The sequence below is a fragment of the Mirounga angustirostris genome, unplaced genomic scaffold, assembly GCF_029215605.1.
Source record: "Mirounga angustirostris isolate CCGP_5_RB_7025 unplaced genomic scaffold, mMirAng1.0.hap1 SCAF_7, whole genome shotgun sequence".
In the NCBI taxonomy this organism is placed as follows: domain Eukaryota; kingdom Metazoa; phylum Chordata; class Mammalia; order Carnivora; family Phocidae; genus Mirounga; species Mirounga angustirostris.
The window spans coordinates 26,044,254-26,064,358 of record NW_026991715.1 but is presented as its reverse complement, the minus strand read 5'-3'; the positions used below and the strand labels follow the sequence as shown (position 1 = coordinate 26,064,358).

Genomic DNA, 20,105 nt, shown 5'->3' with positions numbered 1-20,105 from the left:
TTCCAATATTTTAATGCCTTTTGAATATATTCGTATACAAGTACATGCAGAAGTATTTGTGTATGTTAAGATCCCAGTGAGGAAATTACCCAAGTAGACACTGTAATAACAAATAAAACCAAAATCAAAACCACACAAAGAGGGAAAGAAGGAAAAATGCAAAGAAGGAATGAAAATGACAGACACGTATATCATTAAGACATATGAAAGTATTTGAAATAAGAAGGTCTATAAAAATGGTAGATAATAATTAACATTTGGTGGTAAGGAAAGCCTTTGAAAATTCTGAAACTCCTGGTTTCATGTTAACTTATTAAAACTACTGATGTATATTTGCATACTCTCATAATTCAATTTCAAATCCAATATACATATTCATTTCCATTTGGATATGTTATGGAAACACACACCAAAAAGAAAACCAATCTTAAGATGCAAAGGCTCTACCACCAACTCATTAGTCTCAACTTACTTTACTAGTTAACAGAGTTTCCAAATCTGCATGTGAGCCATACACAAGCATTTGACTAGATGTCTGTACGAAAATTATTTTCAGTTCACAAATGAAAATAGAAACAAATCACATATAAAGTAATGTCTTACCTTCTAAAACAGCGGAATTTAAGCAGAAAATTAGCTTTCCAAAGAACTAAAAGAAAGTTCAATGTACAAAAGCAAGTGGAACATAAGCACCAGAAAAGTCTTATCTAAAAAATCAGAAGAATTTTTACTATGTACAAAGATGGTAAGGGACCAAATCAACCTTTAGTGTACTCGGAACTTAAGGGAGATACAGCTGAGATCTTACAATCTGTCTTGCATATGGTAGCTGCTAATAAAACTTATCTGTAATATTTTCTACCCATTACAAACAAGTTTTTGTTTAAAGATTTTTATTTACTTGAGAGAAAGTGAGAGAGACTGTGCACAGAGGCAGAGTGAGAAGCAGACTCCCCGCTGAGCAGAAAGCCCAGTGCAGGGCTTGATCCCAGGACCCCAGAATCATGACCTGAGCTGAAGGTGGACACTTAACCAACTAAGCCACCCAGGCACCCTACAAACAAGTTTAAAGTAGAGGAGGATAAGAGACAGAATGGTTTTTTTCTATGTGTTTACATCAGTGATGAACATATTCTTAAGAAGTGCTTCTAAAACTGTTCAAGATACTATAAACATCGTAAGTATCTATCCCAGATAATTAGTACAATACCACTTATAGCATTAGGTTCCATAATTTAAATTCTAATTTCTCCTTAGTCATAGATTACATAAAATTTGTATAAACACTTCATTTTTCTACAATAATGAATAGTTTGACTTCTTTTATTAACAAATAATGTATTATTTGTTTCAGGGGTACAGGTCTGTGATTCAACAGTCTTACACAATTCACCATGCTCACCATAGCACATACCCTCCCCAATGTCCATCACCCAGCCACTCCTTCCCTCCCACCCCCCTCCACTCCAGCAACCCTCAGTTTGTTTCCTGAGATTAAGAGTCTCTTGGTTTGTCTCCCTCTCTGGTTTTGTCTTATTTCATTTTTCCCTCCCTTCCCCTATGATCCTCTGTCTTGTTTCTCAAATTCCACATATCAGTGAGATCATATGATAATTGTCTTTCACTGACTTACTTTACTTAGCATAATACCCTCTAGTTCCATCCACGTCATTGCAAATGGCAAGATTTCCTTTTTTGATGGCTGCATAATATTCCACTGTATATGTACACACCACATCTTCTTTATTCATCTGCTGATGGACAATTAATGGTTTGTTACCTGCCTAGTATACCCATTTTTTTTAACCTCTAATATAATAAAATTTGTGTTCCTTAACAGTATTATTACTTACTTTCCTGGTTGTATATTATACCAAGACAATGTGAGAATGAGAACCCAATCCACACTAACTCTAGACATATTAAGACTTAATCTTCTTCATTCTTGCTGTTTCTAGGTTTATAAAACCCAAGATTCAGTAAAAAAGAACTTATGGGGCTGATATTTTAGAAGGGCCTTTATTTTAGCCATTTTAAGAATTCACCACCTCAGGGCACCTGGGTGATTCAATCAAGTAAGCATCTCCCTTAGGCTCAGGTCATGATCTAGGCGTCTTAGGATGGAGCCCCAAGTCGGGGCTCCCAGCTCAGCAGGAAGTCTGCTTCTCCCTCTTCCTCTGCTCCTCCCCGCTGCTTATGCTCTCTCTCTCTCAAATACGTAATAATCTTTAAAAAAGAATTCACCTTATGAAATGATGCAGACTTTCACACTATTTACACAAAGGACACAACTTATAATTGAAGATAGTGTTTTCTAAACAACTTAATATCCCAGATGTGGTCAGATGACTTGCAAACAATAGACCTTTTAAGAAATGTTTCAGTATTCATATAAGCAGCCAGTTAATACAAGCTCACCTCCAATCACCTCACAATACAATCTCTGGTGAGATCATGACCTCCTAGATGAGGAAGACTTTCTTTATGAACATAAGGATATGGATTTTCTAACTAGCATACAGAAAAAAAAATTAAGTTGGGGCTTGTCATATACATATATACTTTTTAATTATTTGACCACAATGGGCTTTTTCCCCTCCTGGTTCATCCAAAAAATTCTTCCCGAGTTCCCTTTCTTTTCCTTTTAGCAGTATTTTTAATCACAAAGAAGATAATACAATCTTATTTTTGAACGCCAGAGCTCCATGATCTGACCCATCTGTATTCAAGAGTCTATACCACGGGATATACTCACTGAGGGGTACTCAAAATGATCTGCTGGGAAGTAAGAGGAAAATAGAAGAACTTTGATTTTCATTCCCTCTTTTTTAAAATTAAGCTCTACTGGGGCGCCTGGCTGGCTCAGTCAGAGAAGTGTGCAACTCTTGGTCTCAGGGTCGTGAGTTCAAGCCCCACATTAGGTATAGAGATAATAAATAAATAAATAAACTTAAAAAAATTAAGCTCTACTAATATTTGATATATAGGTTGACATGGATACTTGGTGGCTACTGACTACAAGTATTTCTACAACACTAAAAGACAAAATAGAAAGCACTGAACTAATACCCGTACTTGAAATAATTACAAAAATGAAAACTGCTACAGGATGTCTTAGCTAATGTGCTTCAATTTATCTAAATGTGTCTCTTTTAAAGATTTGTTTATTTGAGATAGGAGCAAGAGTGCATGAGTGAGAGAGAGCACAAGCGGGCAGGCGGGCGGGGGGAGGGGCTGGAGACAGGCTCCCAGCTGAGGAGGGAGCCTGCTGTGGGGCTCAATCCCAGGACCCTAGGATCATGACCTGAGCTGGAGGCAGATGCTTAACCAACTGAGCCACCCAGATGCCCCTATCTAAATGTGTCTTTTCTGTACTCTTAAAGAAGTGATCTTATCCTAAAATAAAAGTGGAATATGCTGATGAACAAAAGTCTGAAGAGCTAAACTGGGGAATTATATTTCAAGAAATCTCTGATTTCTGTATATTCCTGAAGCTCACAACGGGAAAGTCGAAAAAAGTCAGGTTACTTTTCGCTCCCTTATATTAAAATGCAAGATAACACAAGGTTAAAACTTCAAAGGGATGCCATTACTTTTCTCCCAGACTGATAAAAACATAAAAGTCTGTCAATACCATGTGTTCATGAGGATATGGAACAATGGTACACTCAAAATGCTGGTGGAAATGTAAACTGACAATACCATATTAAACCAATTTGGTCTGGCATGGTAAAACTGACTGCCCTTAGACTTCAAAGCCACCGATTCCACGCCTACGTATACACCCTAAAGAAACTCAAGCATGTGTTCACTTGACAACACATTCACAGAAAGGCACAAGAGCATTACTGCTAACAACTCAGATTTTCAAAAGGACTACACTGGATAAATACATTATGGTGTAGTCATACAAGAAAATTTGCAAGAAAAATGAAGTTTAGCTACCTGGATGAATATGGACCAATCTTATAAAGTTAATATTGAATTAAAGAAGAAAACACAAAAGATTACAGAAACACAAAACAAAACACAAAAGATTACAGAAAACAGAAAGATTACAGAACTCCATTTCAAGTTAGAACAGGTAAACTAAATTACACTGTTTAGGGATACATACATAGATGGTAAAATAATAAAACACAATAAGTAAGTGATTACTCTAAGAACCAGGATAGTGTTGCCTCCAAGTGTTGGAGCAGGGGTGTATTTGGAAAGCACATTAGGAGGCTTCTAGGGTGTTGGCAATGTCCCATTTCTTAATTTAGGTAATATTTTCTTCCTAATATTTTTGTTTCATAATTATTATATGTTTAGATGTAAAACAAACATTTAAATGATTAATTTTTGGTATAAGAATAATGTGGTTATATTAAATAACAGTCATTTACAGGAATAAATACTGACATATTTATCGATAAAATTATATAATGCTTGGGACTGGTGTTCAAAATAATAAAGGAAAGGCAAAAGTGGCTGGAATGAGATGAACAAGACCACATAAGAAATGAAATTGTTAAAGCTGAGAGGTGGGTGCATGGAATTCATAACCTATTATCTACATTTAATACTGATTATTTTTGCTGTTGTTCTCCCCTCTTTGTTAAAGATGTATTTATTTGAGAGAGACAGTGCACACAAGCAGGGGAGGGCCAGAGGGAGGAGATAAGTAGGCTCCCCGCTAGGTGGGGAGCCCGACATGGGGCTCAATCCCAGGACCCTGAGATCATGACCTGAACCAAAATCAAGAGTCAGAAGCTTAACAAAATAAGCCACCCATGTGCGCCCCACTGTCATCCCTTTTTAAGTAACTAAAGATGGCAGCAATCATCAATGGCTTGCTAAGAAATGGCTTCTTAACTTTGAGGAACAGAGTAAAAAACTCCAATCTAAACTGAACAAAGATCAATTTAAGAAAAGCATTAAGCAAAAATGTCTAACATTTACCAACTTATAAAAGCATTGTAACCTCTGAAACTAAATGGCTTTCTACTACCTTCCCCCACTCATCCCCAAACTTGAACTCACATGAAATGCTAGGGACACTAACTGACCAGTGCTTCCTAATTGGTTAAGGGCAAAAACCTTCCACTCTACCCTCATGTCAAGAGCCTTTCTAATTTGTCTTTAAGCACATATACACAAATTCAGCTTTCTTCTCAGGATATTAAGTACACAGGGAATACAAACCACCACACCCCAAAGCAGCTGACTATGAGGAAATATGGTGGCCACTCCTGAGGCAGGGCATGCAGTTTCAGGGCATAAAACAGTCTCAGGAATTTCTAGGTTTAGTTTATAATGGAAACATTTCAACCAGTCCTCTGCAATACCTTTCTAAAAAGTAGGGATATTTTTCATTTCTCAACTGATAAGGATAATTTCCTTTTTATTAAGTAAATTCACCTATTAAGTGTTTTGAGTGTTTGGTTACATGATTTTACATGAAATTAAATCAGGAGCATGTACATTTTTTGTTTTCAGAAAAAGGAATGAAAATAACTTTTTTTTTTAAAAGATTTTACTTATTTATTTGACAGAGAGAGACACAGCTAGAGAGGGAACACAAGCAGGGGGAGTGGGAGAGGGAGAAGCAGGCTTCCCGCCGAGCAGGGAGCCCGACGCGGGGCTCGATCCCAGGACCCCGGGATCATGACCTGAGCTGAAGGCAGACGCTCCACGACTGAGCCACCCAGGCACCCTGAAAATAACATTTTTACCATACTCATACCGCGTATGTGGCATATGGAATGAGCTTCATGAAAAGAGAGGCTCTAAACAAACGTGCCATCTGAGGTCATTAGAACACAGCATCTATGGAGAGGCACCCACCAGAGCTCCTCTACTTTATATCAATCACCTGAAATCATACAGGTGCCCTCAGCTAGTTTCCTCTAGCGACTTTCCACAGAATTGTTGCTTCATCCTCTCAGGCTGCAGTCAGGGCTTGGATGCTTGTCAGGATGTCTACAGTCTTCTTTCAATTCCTAAACATCTAGTGACGCATGCCATCCTCCTTCCAATTCCTCAACCATTTCCCCTGAGGAAGCCTCAAACACTTGAAAACACGGATGACGATGCTCTGTTTTGTTGCGGCCAGTCCAGCACAGCAGCATCACACACACACCATAGGTTAAAACTACATCAGAACAACAACAACAACAACAAAAATGGCAGAAAGAAAAGCCACAGAGGGAATAAACGGCCTTATTGCAGAACACTCTACAGGCTGATCAAGAATCCCTGGCTGAGGGCGCCTGGGTGGCTCAGATGGTTAAGCGTCTGCCTTCGGCTCAGGTCGTGATCTCAGGGTCCTGGGATCGAGCCCCGCATCGGGCTCCCTGCTCCTTGGGAGCCTGCTTCTCCCTCTGCCTTTCTCTCTCGCTCTGTCTCTCATGAATAAAAAAAAAAAAAAAAGAATCCCTGGCTGAGTGTGCATTACGGAAGTAACTCACCGGCCCAGAGTAACAGTCTGGTCAGTCAGGGTTAACTCTCAGTCTGAGCTTAGAGTAACATTCAAACCATTGGAAAAAGAGTATGTTCTACTTGGTTTTTTGCTCAAAACCATTCAATGATCTCCCATTTCATAAAGAACAGATACCATAAAGTCTTCTCATGGCCTGAAAGGCCACCCATAAGCAGGCCCTTAGCAACTTCTCTGAACTTCTCTCCCAGCACTGTTCCCTGGGCTCACAGCCACTCGGCCTTCTCGGATGCTCCTCTCTCACACACACAAACTGCACGTCCAGAGCCCTTGCACTGCACTCTCTAGTCTGACTAAATGCTCCTCTGAGTCTCCTGTGCCTTATTCCCTTACATCCTTGCTTAAGTATCACTTCACCAGAGAGGCCTTCCCTAGACACCCTTAACACCCCTATTTCTCCTTCTCCATCTTCGTTCCCTGCTTTTCTTTTCCACAGAGCACTTATCATCACCTGACATCACATACACTTATTTATTCACTAAGTTTTTCCTCCACTAGAGTGAAAGCCATGACGGCAGAAACAATGTCTGCTTGACTCATTGTCATTTCATCAGTACCTAGCTCACTGTAGAAACCCTGGAGCATCAGTATATGCACGAACATATGGTGACTGTGTGTGTATGTCTAATTAAAGTAACACATTTCAGAGACAAACAGCATTACAAAATACCATGAAATGAAAAGTGGGGGAAGGATGTAATTGATATTGTTTTTGAGGCTACATTATAAGTTTATTACCTTGATTGTGGTGATGGTAACACAAGTATGTACCTATGTCCAAATTCATCAGATTGTATACATTAATTATTTGTAGTTTTTGGTATAACAATTATATTTTAATAAAAGTCCACCAGTACTCCAATGCACAATAAGTAGGTAAAGAATCACTACAAACCTATAAAGAGCTGACAGATCTTTTGTTTTTAAAAAAAATTAAATTGCAAGGCAGCAACCACCCACTTTTAAATTTATAACTTGAGCTATAATTAGCAACAGCAACTACAGCATTTATAAAATACAGTTAACTTGAAAAGTTGGGCTGCCAAGGCTCAAAAAAATTGGGACTCTATTATACTCTGTACTGTGCTGTGCTAAATTGAAGGAGTAGGAAGAAAAAGTATGATTCTTATGCCACCACACAGAAAAATGCATTCTGTTTTCTTCCCATATTGGGTTGTTTCTTCTTCATACGTGGAATGTGCAAGAGCAGGGGGCGGCAAAGAACGAGTGGGAGAGTTGGCGTGCAGCACTTTCATTTCAGTAAATATTTTAGAAGACTTTAGAGATGACCAAGCAGCTTTCAAAAAAGGCACTCCTGATACTGTCTCACAGAACTGCAAGGATCTGTTTTTGTAAACTGTAAACATACATAAAATTATTAGTGCACCCTTTAAATGTTTTTCTGATGCCAATAAGCAAGCTGTTCCTGTACCATAATAACCACATGGCCCTGTTAAGTTTTGTGTTATTTTTCTCAGCAGGCCAAAAAGAATAAAAAAATCACAGCCCATTGAATTCTTATGGGGTACTTCACACAAATTTATATTATTCAACAATAACACAATACTGGCATGTTATATGTATGCAAAAACCTCAAATTGTGAATCCTTTGTGCAGCAGAAAATGTATTTCTAAAGTCTCATATTTGTAATTCCAAGGCCTTCTGCTCCTGTTGTTTACACTCCTAATCTATGTTTTCCTATTTTAGCTATTGGTGACTATACCTACATCACATACTGTACCAGGACTCACTTTATTATATACATTACGAATACCGGCAATGAAAACATCAATCTTAAAAAATGCAGCAATATTGGGGCACCTGGGTGGCTCAGTTGGTCGAACATCTGACTCTTAGTTTTGGCTCAGGTCATGATCTCAGGGTTGTGAGATGGAGCCCTGTGTTGGGCTCCGTGCTCAGTGGGGAGTCTGCTTGGGATTCTTTCTCCCTTTCCCTCTGCCCCTCCCCCTGCGCGCACATGCTCTCTCTCTGTCACACACACACACACACGCTCTCTCGCGTGCTTTCTCTAAAATAAATAAATAAACCTTAAAAAAAAAAAATACAATACTGACTTCTGGTTTCCAGTGTGGCACATAAGGAGTTTGTAGTTTCACTCCCATCCACACACAAGAAAAAAGTTGAACTAACTGAAAACCACCAACTCTTCTCAGATCCATTAGAGAACTGAGATCACAGAGAGAACCGCTGCTCCCAAAACCAGACAGATAAAGAAAATCACAACTCATCGGAGCAGAAACCCAAGATGAGAAACTTCCAGGTATCCAGGACCAGTGTAGGAAAATGTAAACTGCATCTGATGAATTAGTAGAAGAGGAACGTATAGGAGTTTGAGAGTTAAAAACCACAGGGGGGCCCAGTCTTAGTTTTACCTCCAAGAACTCCACCATGTTCTCAAGTGAAGATCAGAGTAACATCTCCTTGTGCTTTGGCAAAGAAAAAGGAAAAATAGACATTTTTCAGTAAGGCTGGGTATTCTGTTCTTCTTAACAAAGCCACCCTTGGAACACCTAGGTGGCTCAGTCAGTTAAGCGTCTGCCTTCAGCTCAGGTCACGATCCCATGGTCCTGGGATCGAGTCCCGCCTCGGGCTCCCGTCTGGGCAGGGACCCTACTCCCTCTCCTGCCACTCACTCCCCCTGCTTGTGCTCTAACAAATAAATCTTTAAAAAACAAAACAAAACAAAACAAGCCAACCCTCAAGACACACTCTTTTACCAGAGTCAATGGGCTGGGGTTTTACCATAAACTAACCAACTCCAGGGAAGGGAAATATCCAATCGCCAGCCAGCTTAGCCTTCCATATAGAGAAAGAGAAATACCCAATTCCAGTCCCTTCTAAGGTTTTTGCTTCAACCAGGGAGTTCAAAACAAAACACTAAAAAGCACTTCTGGGAGTAACAGCCCAGGGGCTTAGGCTCACTAGAAAACTGAAACCTAACCACAACAGCACATAATGCTTCTGCCCCCACACCCTATCAACACATCAATATGCTTCTATATAAGAGGAGAACTGAAAGGAGGAGACATCTCAGACCTTATTTAAGAAGTCTCCAAGTAAACCCAAAGAAAACGAGGCACAAAAACAAGGACACCAGCGGAAATTTTATCCTCTGCTTTTATTTTATACCTACAGCTTCAGTAAACATGGCCCAACACTGAGACAGATAAACATAAAACCTCATGCTAAAGGCCTGTTTACCTTAGTTCCTTTACTGTTACCATATTTCTGACTTTTAACAAAATATTACAAGGCGTACTAAAACAATATGGCAATAGAATTTAAAAATTCCCTAATTTAAAAACTGGTGAAAATTTAATCCTTGGTAGTATCGTTGATAACAAATTACACACGATAACTTAAATGTACAGGTAAACACACATTCACTAAAGTATAAACTCATATTATGCTTTAATTAGAACCTTTCCCATTTCCTTTCTCCCTTTCTCACACATCACTGGCACTATTCAACATTATGCTGGAGATCTTAGTCAATGCGTAAGATACCAGGATAAGACATTCACTCATCAGAAAAAGACTAAAAAAAAAAAAAAAAAAAAAAACCTGTCACCATACAAAGGTATTTTGAAAATATAAACTGTTCAGTAAGATGTCTGGTTAAAAGATTAGTGGATAAATAGTATTCATTTCCTATATACTAAAAAAATTTTATTAGGAAATGTAATTGAAGAACAGAATTTGATTCACAACAGTAAGAAAAAAACCCTAAAATATTTAGAACCAATCTAATAAGAAATGTGCACATTTTTATTGATGAAATCTTTAAGCTTTACTAAAAGAATATGAAAAGAACTATATAAATGAAAACATATGCCATGTTTCTCAAAGGGATTGTTCAGAATTTTGAAGACATCAAATCTCAATTACACTCTATGTACAATGCAATCGTAAACACCTATAGTATTAAAAATATGCATTATGAAATACTTCATCTAAAGAAAAAGAATAGAAAAATCTGATAAGAGACCACGGAACAACAAACCAGCTCACAAAACAAGACATTACCAATACAGTTGAAAAAACACCTATGAAAGAGATTTTCTCTATGATATAGCAAAAATTTACTTAGTAACTACAGCAATTAAAACAGTATGGTAGAGGCACAGGTATAAACACATGCACCAAAAAAATAAAAGACTTCAGGAATGGACCCTTCAATACAGGAAAACATGGCATACAGTAAAAGTGACATCCCAAATCACTAGTAAAAAGATTATTTAATAAACTGTAGGTAGCTGATTAGCATGGAAGAATAGACCCCTACCTCACACCACACAGAACAATTTTGCATATTTCATGGACCAAAGAGCCAAATGTAAAAAACAAAATTATAAAAGGTGTAAAAGGGGAAATGGCAAAGTAAGTAGCACAAGGATTCTGCATCCCACCACAACAAATGCATTGGCAGAATCTGTCTGATAGAACTATTTTAGAACTCTGGAGTCTGTTCAAGGTTTGCAACGTCCAGGGGAAGACTTAGAAGATAAACTACATTTAATTTCAGCTCTTACTACAGTAGCAGCTACCCATCCCCAACTCCTAGCTGTTTCCTAGAGCAGTTTACACACATCTTGTAGAGCCAGGATGGGCAAAAATGAACCCCTCCTTCAATTATCTGTGCTTCTCATCACCAAGGACAAAAGAGGTGGGCAGTCCTTGCACTTCCCCCTCTAATTCAGTCACTTGTAGGGGATTTAAAAGCCAGCATCCTTTCTCCTCTCCCTCCAACCCTCTTCATTTTTCACTTTTTCCCCTTCTGGGAGCCAAACATGAAAGACTAGGACGTTCAAAACAAACACTGCATACTTGAGGAAAATTACAAAGTGACTGCACATGCCCAGGAAAAGGCTCAAAAAAGATCTGAGAAGACTTCAAGATTACACCTCATTCTTCCACTTATGTTCTTACAAATGTAAATGAAACAATATAAATTCACTTATTCAGCCAGCCAGCCAGTTAACCAACTGGCATGTAAAGCTACATGCTCCAAGATAATAGATTTGATCCTGAAAATACAAAGTAAATCTGGTCAGAGCCCCTAAAGAACTAAAAATGTGGTGGAGAGACTGTAGAAGTTATTTACCATAAAGAAGTTCTAGGCTATAATAGAAAAATAAAGTAATGAGCCAGTGGGAATACACATGAGATAATGACTAAGTCAGGAAAAAGCTGAAGATTATACAGAAGTGACATTTGATCTAGGCATCTTAAAAGATGAACAGAAAATTGACTTGGAGGGCAAGATTTGGGAAGAGGCAACAATATGAGTGCACAGGTTAGAAGGCACAAAAGTGGGGCATGCACCAAAAAGTTACCTAAGACCAATTACTATCTATAGAACTTTGAGCAAAAACTGTATCTATTCCAGTTGAACAATAAGGGTAATGGTATCTACCTCAGATGCTTGCTGAGAGGAAAAAGAAGTGGTAGGTCAAGAAGGATGTGAGCAGTCTGGCTGCCACATTCTTCTACCCACTGACTTTCAAGGCTAACTCCACTGTTTTTACCTCAAGTTGGGGTGTCAACCCCTCACTGTTCCTCTAGAAGCCATCTACTTGGTAGAGGAGACAACCTCCTCAGCCATGTACAGTGGGCGGGCACAGTTCTTGACACTCAGTATTTACTCAAAAGAGTTTTTCTTTTTTTTTTTTAACCAGATGTTCAGAGTTCCATGAACTACTTTCTGACACTCCTGAGATCTGCCCTGCAATTACTGCTAGGGTCCTGACTCCCAGCTTGAGAACCAGTGGTATGTTTAATAAGCACCCCACCCAATCTGTACACATATTACTTCATACTTACAGGCTGAGGCTGTTCTGCAATACAGCAGTTGAAACACAACCAGAATTCACTCATGCTTATAAGTCCACGGTATAAATGAGCACCAATGAAGTTTTCAAATCTTGGCTCAGGAAGCTTCAAAAGCAAGCTCCTTGATATGCTGAGTGTCCAATGATGCCAAAAAAAAAAATAATTTTATTACTTCTCCGTGTTTTTGTTCCTGAAAGTCGAGTATCTACAGTCAATTTAATGAAGAAAGTCAATCTGTTTTCCTTTCTTTGCTTCTCGTTCTACAGAGACTCGTTTCTCAACCACCAGGAAGGTATAAAAATTGTTGTCTTGACTCAGGGCGTCTAACAGGTAATCTAAAAAGAAGAAAAATAGAAGAAAACAAGTTACTTATCCTTAGATGCTTTTATTTTTTTAAATCTGTGACAAAATTAAAATTATTTCCCCAAAAAGCATTGAAAAAAAAAATCAAAATTTTAATAAACTGATATTCAACAAAATTTTCTGAACACTTTGTCAGGTATCAGGAATATGGCAGTGAAATAAGAAATCCCTGCCTTCATAGAGCATCCTATTTTATGACTATAAAACTCTGAATTATTCTAATAAGTTTATTTTTTTTAAATCACTAAACTAGAACACTATTATAGCCATACAAAAGTCTCAAATTCCAAGAAGAAATACTGATCATTTTCATACAGGTTTCCTCACCTGAATCTCTATTCTCAAAGACAACCCAGAAAGTAACTGGTAGAACAATCAACTCTTAGATAATTAAGCAGCTGTAACTCATCAATAACCATAAATAAAACTAGCAGCTTCTCCAATGAAGTTGAAATTGAACATGAAAGATGGACAGGGTCTAATTTTGGCTTCATTTTGTGAATTAAGACATTAGATTCCTGCCACCACCATCACCAGAATCAGTGTCAGTAAAAACAGTTTTTTATATCCCACAAGTAGCTAACCAACAGAGTCATTCAGAATCCACGTCAGGCCATTTTCTTTTTTTTCTTTTTCTTTTCTTTTTTTTTTTTTTTTTTTAAAGATTTCACCCATCCATTTCACAGAGAGAGAGAGAACGCGCGCACAAGCAGGGGGAGCAGCAGAGGGAGAAGCAGGCCTCCCGCTGAGCAGGGAGCCCGATGCGGGACTCTTATCCCAGGACCCCGGGACCACAGCCTGAGCCTAAGGCAGACGCTCAACTAACTGAGCCACCCAGGCATCCCTGTCAGGCCATTTTCTATGTGGAGCTGGGCAAAGAGTGAACCTATCCTTTCTTCGTGACTGCCAAGCTGTTGACTTTAAGAAAGGCTTTTGCCAAATAAATTCCAAACTTCATGTAGATGACTGTTCTGAGATAATAATGCCGACAAGCACAGACAAGAGAGAGGAGGAAGTCTAGAGGACATGAATCTCTACTTCCACTCATCCCTAAGACCAGTTTGAGCTATGCATCTGAGCTTTGGTTTTGTGAGGCTGTGTTTCTCTCTCTTTAGCCTGAAGCTACACTGAAGTGGATTTCTATCACCTGCAGCCTAGTACAACCATCAAGTAAAGACCTCTGGATGTACAGTTGTGAAGCCAAGGAAAAGTCCCGGAATTACCAGCAGATCATAAATGAAGCCATGAATCCTAAATTCTTTTTTAAGATTTATTTATTTGAGAGAGAGAGAGAAAGCAGGCGAGCGGGGAGAGGGGCAAAGGGAGAGGGAGAAAGAGAAACCCAAGCTCACTGACACTCAACCGACTGAGCCATCCAAGTGCTCCTGAATCCTAATTTCTAAGGAAAGCTGCATCATGAAAAGCCAAGAGGGTCTAATAGAGAACTCTAAGTAATAGCATCATTTAACTACGGGTAGAGGAAGAAAAGTCTACCGAGAATATTTGGCTATTACCAGAGAGAGAGAGAGAGAGGAGGAAAACCAGTTAAAGTGGTGTCACTGGGGCCTGTTTCAAGGAGGAAGTTGGTAACAGTATTAACTGCTGATGAGATAGCCAAGACAGAGAACTGTCCATCAGAATGGGCAGAAGATACTCGGTGGTCCTGGTTACATCAACTTCATTGAAGTAGTGCCGGCAGAAATCAGATTAGAGAGAGCTGAGAAGTGAGTAAAGGGAAAGAAGCAGAGTCAACAAATGTAGGAAATATTTCCCAGAAAAGACATGGTAGGGTGGCAGATACAGTGAAGAAAAGAGCCATCCCTGAAATGAAAAGACCAAAGATGCATTAATGAGATTACTCAAAGAGTGTATTAACATTTTTGCCCCAAGTAATCAAACATATCACATATTTCTCAATCTCTGAAAAAGATATAGTCCATTTATAAGCTATCCCAACTATAAATCAGTAAAAGACAGCTACATTACAGGATCACACACCCTGAACATTAAGTGAAATAACATTCCTCCCTTTTGTGTTCTCCAAAGCCATGACTGGAAACCTGGTAAGACACGAATGACAGTCATCTTTGTATCTGTATGGATGAAATTCTTCAGTAAAGATAAATGCATGTATGTTTAATGTCACAAACGTGGGACTCTGATTCTACTGAGTCCACTGGACAAGTCCCCTATGAGAGGTTAAGATTTAAGCCTATGTTCAAGGAGGAAGATCAGAAGGAAGAAAATTTACATTCTTGCCATAGTTAAAATTCAGAACCTGGAAGATTTATTTTTAAGCAGGGATGAACATTCCTCATCTCACCCAAACTTCCAAAACAAAGAAGTGGCAGTGTTGTAACTGACTTTGTCAGTGAACTAGGTAAATACTGTGAAGGTTCAGAAACTCTTACTTCCTTCTTAGGAAGAATCTAAGAGGAAGGGTTAAATTCACAATAACAGGAACATTATTTAGTGTTGCATTTAAGAAGTTTAATTCCACCTTGATCAAAGACCTTGGGCATTAAGAAGTCATTGTGCCAGTTGTAAAATAAATAAGTCATTAAGATGAAAAAAGCACAACATAGGGAATACAGTCAATAATACAGTAATAACTGTGTGGTGACACATTGTAACTACACTTCTCTCCTGATGAGCATTTCATAATGTATATAACTGCCAAATCACTATGCTGCAAGCCAGAAACTACTATTTCAACTGTACTTCATTACAAATAAGAAAAATTTCTTAATGAAAAAAGACGTCATTGTGAAATGAAGTCTCTTTTAACCAATTCTATGAAAACAAATATACCTTTGTTTGAAACTGAAAATTCTTTATGCTCATCACTGTTGCAACACAGACATGGAAAAACTTCAAATCTATTGGATTTGAAATTTGATATTTAAAAATCTATGGTTTAATTTATTCTATTTTCTTATCTACATATAAAGTCAGGCAAATTTCGTTTTTATTTGGAAATTATGTTTTCCAGAAACCATCTTCAAATATTAATTTTGGATTGGGAGGTGTAGTTTCTTCTTTTTTAATTTTATTTATTTATTTGAGAGAGAGAGAGAGAGAGAGAGAGGATGAGCACAGAAGGAGAGTGAGAGTGAGAAGCAGACTCCCCACTGTGCAGGGCCTGATGTGGGACTCGATCCCAGGACCCTAATAAGATCATGACCTAAGCCAAAGGCAGACACCTGACCAACTGAGCAACCCAGGTACCCGTTTCTTCTAAGTGTTCTGTTTAATACTTAAAATTAATAAAGAGCTTCCTAATATACAATCCATAATACTTTATCACCTTTCCTTGTTCCAAATTCAGACCTCGTTCCCATTTAGAGTAAAGCTATTCATTAATTTGTGATTTTTAAAATATACAATTTCACACTCACATGTACCTTGGAAAATGACATTCATAAGACTTCCTCCTCCCTTGTGTTTAAAGAATGATTTTTAAAAGTGCAGTAATTTTTGCCTCATTTTTGGAAATAAGACAGACAGGATATACAGCTTAAGTTATTTCCACCTAGATAATCATGAAATGCACTTTCAAACCAAGCAGATGTTTGCAACTCCACAGCTCTATATTTGTTAAGTAAATACATGAATCTAAAAATGTCTCAAACACGCCTTGGAATGTCATGCAAATACATTTCCATCTTCCTCCTTTTCTAAACAAACTTCCTTGTCACAATTATTTTTCAAAAGTGCATACTTAAAACATTTATATATGAACACCTGGAGAGAAGTATTAAATTTATCACAAAACAATTTCCCTAGTAATATATAAACTATAGTTACTTCCATTTCTTGAGCTGACAGTTGCTTAAAACATTTCCATTTTGAAAACCTTGTACTTTTAAAATCTTAAGACAATAAAAGGAGTGTCACTTTGCAACAACATCAACATCTAAATTTGGCTTGAAACACAGCTCAGCACATTCCACACATATATAAGGGGTCAGACTGGTCTACAGCACCAGACGGGGTATTTCACAAATGCACAGGTTCACGAGACAAAATTTTAGAAAAAGTTTAAAGTGAATTATCTGGCCATTCAGTGACTGGCAGTCTCTCTGAATTAAAAGCTCAGTCTCCTGGCTTTCAAAGAGACTGGCATGAGTTAAAAAAAAACTGCAGTAGTACTCTCCACCATCAGCTTCCTCTCCTCCTTACACTCTGCACTTGGATCGGTTTTCCTCTCTCCAGAGTAATTTAGAAATAGAAATGCTGGGTCTTACTCTACGTTTAATTTCAGCTTGGTAAGAAACGGCTCACCCATTCTGCAAATCCGTCGTACCATTCTGCACTTCTGCTAGCAATGCAGGAGTGTCCCCGCTGCTCTACAGTTGTCAGTCTTTTCAGTGTTGGTCTTTCTAGTGGGTATGAAGCAGTAACTTGCTGCGGTTTTAATTTGCACTTTGATGATAACTAATGATAGTCTTTTCTTTAGCTTGTTTGGTAATTCATCTATCTTCTTTGGTTACATATGTTGAGATCTTTTGCTCACTTTTTAATTTAGTTGTCTTATTCAACTGTGTTCTTTACATATTCTAGATCAAGTCCATTGTCCAAAATAAGTACTGGGAGTATCTTTTCCCAGGCATTCTTTTTTTAAACAACATCTTTTGGGGCACCTGCGTAGCTCAGTGGGTTAGGCATCTGCCCTCAGCTCAGGTCATGATCTCGGAGTCCTGGATGGAGCCCCACATGGGCTCCCTGCTCAGCTGGGAGTCTGCTTCGTCCTCTGCCCCTCCCCCTGCTCATGTGCTCTCTCTCTCAAATAAATAAATGAAATCTTTAAAAAAAAATCTTTCAAATAGTTTGTTTTTTGATAGTTTGGTTTATTGATTTTGTCTTTTATAAGTTACGCTTTTTGTGTACTGTCTAGGTTCTTCATATTTCCATATACATTTAGATTCAGTTTGTGTCAATTTCTACAAAAAAGCCTCTGGCACTTGATTGGGATTGCATTCATACTAACAACTACATAATGGATAATTACATTTTAACAATATTGAGTATTCTAATTCATTAACATGACATACCCAATAATTTGTAGTTTTCAGTGTATAGGCTTTACATGTGTTTTCTTCATCAGTTTTGTTTTTTTTTAACATTTTATTTATTTGAGAGAGCACGCGCACGAGTGGAGGGAGACGCAGAGGGAGAGGGACAAGCAGACTCCCTACTGACGTGGGGCTCGATCCCAAGACCCCAGGATCATGACCTGGGCTAAAGGCAGATGCTTAACCAATTGAGCCACCCAGAACATTAATCACTGATATTTTATTCGTTAGGTGTCATCTTCACAGTCTACTCAGACTTTTTCCCCCTCACATCTTCTTTTTTCCCTCTTAATTAAAACTCAAGTATTTAACACTAAACATATACATTATGTTTAGAGATATAAGAAAGATTTTTTTTTTTTTTTTGGCTCAAATGTGCAAGAGTTTGCAATACCAACATAGAGGAAAGCAATGTTCATGAATACCACTCTCTCAAGCTGTACTCCCCACATTTCTTCTCCCTCTTGTATGAGAATGACTACCATGTTTTCCTTCCCTCTCCTTAATAATCTTTCTCCTTTTCCTTTCCTGGTACTTTTCTTTCTGCTTTTCGTTTTCTCTCTCCCCCTTTTTCTTTTTCCCATTTCCACTGTATTATTCCCTCTCCTTAAATACTTCTTTAGTGGCCAAATTAGAAGTAACAATTATGTGATACATAGCCTCTCAGTGTATTAGGTGATGGACTGAAATATCTATTATCACTCTGAACTTTTCTCCTGAGTCCAGGCAGACATTTATATACACCTGCAAATGAACATCTCACTTAGTCTCCTACTTACCTGAAACCTGGTATTTGAAACATAGAATTTATTGCCCTTTCCCCCATATCTGGTTTTATGTTAACTTTCTTGGTGGGTGGTACCACCACACACTGTTTACACCAAGGAACACACATTTGAATTCTATCCTACCACTGGCAGTTCTCTGAATAAAACCATACTTGTACAATGCTTTCTTACATTTAAACAAATCTTTAGTGTTATTCAAAATAATACAAGCACATAGATTTTTTAAATTCAAGAAATAAAAAGTTATCAAAAATGGCAAATCTCAAAAAAAAGATAAATCTCTAACCTATTCCTCTTCATCTGTTGGTTGTAGTTGTTCCTAACTTACCAACATGTTTCCTTCTGGTACTTATAAATAAGATGCTTATGCTACTTCTTAAATTGTCGATTTGTAAATAATTTAAACTGCCTTTCTGTTAAAATAGATTGATAGGTTTTTTTTTTTTACATCACCTCCTACCTTCAAACTCCCTGTCACCATCACCGTTACCACTAGATAATTATAATTTTTCATTGAATCAATATTCAATGTTTCTGTTATTATAATTGCTACTACTGAAATAAGTAACGTATTAGAATCAGCTATCCCTTCTTGAATCATCTTTTCTTTTCCCTGAGGTTAACAAGTGCTGAGCTTTTTTATTTGCTTAGTCTTTTTTTTTTTTTTTTAAAGATTTTATTTATTTATTTGACAGAGAGACACAGTGAGAGAGGGAACACAAGCAGGGGGAGTGGAAGAGAGAGAAGCAGGCTTCCCGCCAAGCAGGGAGCCCAATGCGGGGCTCCATCCCAGGACCCTGGGATCATGACCTGAGCCAAAGGCACACGCTTAACGACTGAGCCACCCAGGTGCCCCTTTGCTTAGTCTTTCTATGTACCTATATCAGAACTGTAAAATACTTTTAATTAGAGCTGCAAAAGACCTGTAATTTCCAAATACCTAACCATATGCGTAGACATACTGATTAAAAAAATTTTTTTTGTTTTGTTTTGTTTCTTCACAAAACCTGGCCTCCTGCTTTAATTCTAACTAGCTGCTGTCTAGGCATGTTCCCTCAGTTCCTTTCCGATTTCTAATCATTACATATTCCTTTTTCTTCATCCTCCTCTGCTTATTTTGCAAAATCACATACTCCAGTAGCTTTTTGCATGTGAAAATAGTTGGTTTACTTATACCTTCCAAGTCCAGTAGCTTCTTAAGAAAGGGTACATAGGAAGGAAAATGTTTTAAATCCCTGCATTTGACATTTGATTGAGCACAGAGTATCAAGTTAAAGATCTTTTCCCTCAGGATTTTAGAGGCACTGTTTCATGATCTTCTACCTTCCAGAGTTGCTAAGAAGGCTGGTGACATTCTAATTTGCTTTCTAGGTGAAAAATTTTCCCTTCTCTCAAAGGCTTAAAGATTTTCTCTTACTCAGAATTCTCAAATTTCACAGAGACATAACTTGGTTTTGTCCCTTTTCACTCAGTGTGCCAGGGACTGAATGAGCTCCTTCAAAAAGGAGAATTTGGTGTCCTTGAGTTCAGAAAAATGTTAAGTA

General features: G+C 38.0%; 1 protein-coding gene across 4 annotated transcripts in view; it reads right to left on the bottom strand.

Moving 5' to 3' along the window:
- CDC42SE2 (CDC42 small effector 2) overlaps positions 1–20,105 on the bottom strand; it is a 181,350-nt gene that overhangs the window by 24,380 nt on the left and 136,865 nt on the right. For all 4 annotated transcript variants that reach the window (XM_064595866.1, XM_045870213.3, XM_045870212.3 and 1 more), the window contains one exon: positions 12,327–12,670. In XM_064595866.1, the coding sequence (XP_064451936.1) occupies positions 12,327–12,380 (54 nt within the window). In that variant the 5' untranslated portion in view covers positions 12,381–12,670. The remainder of the gene's footprint in view (positions 1–12,326; positions 12,671–20,105) is intronic.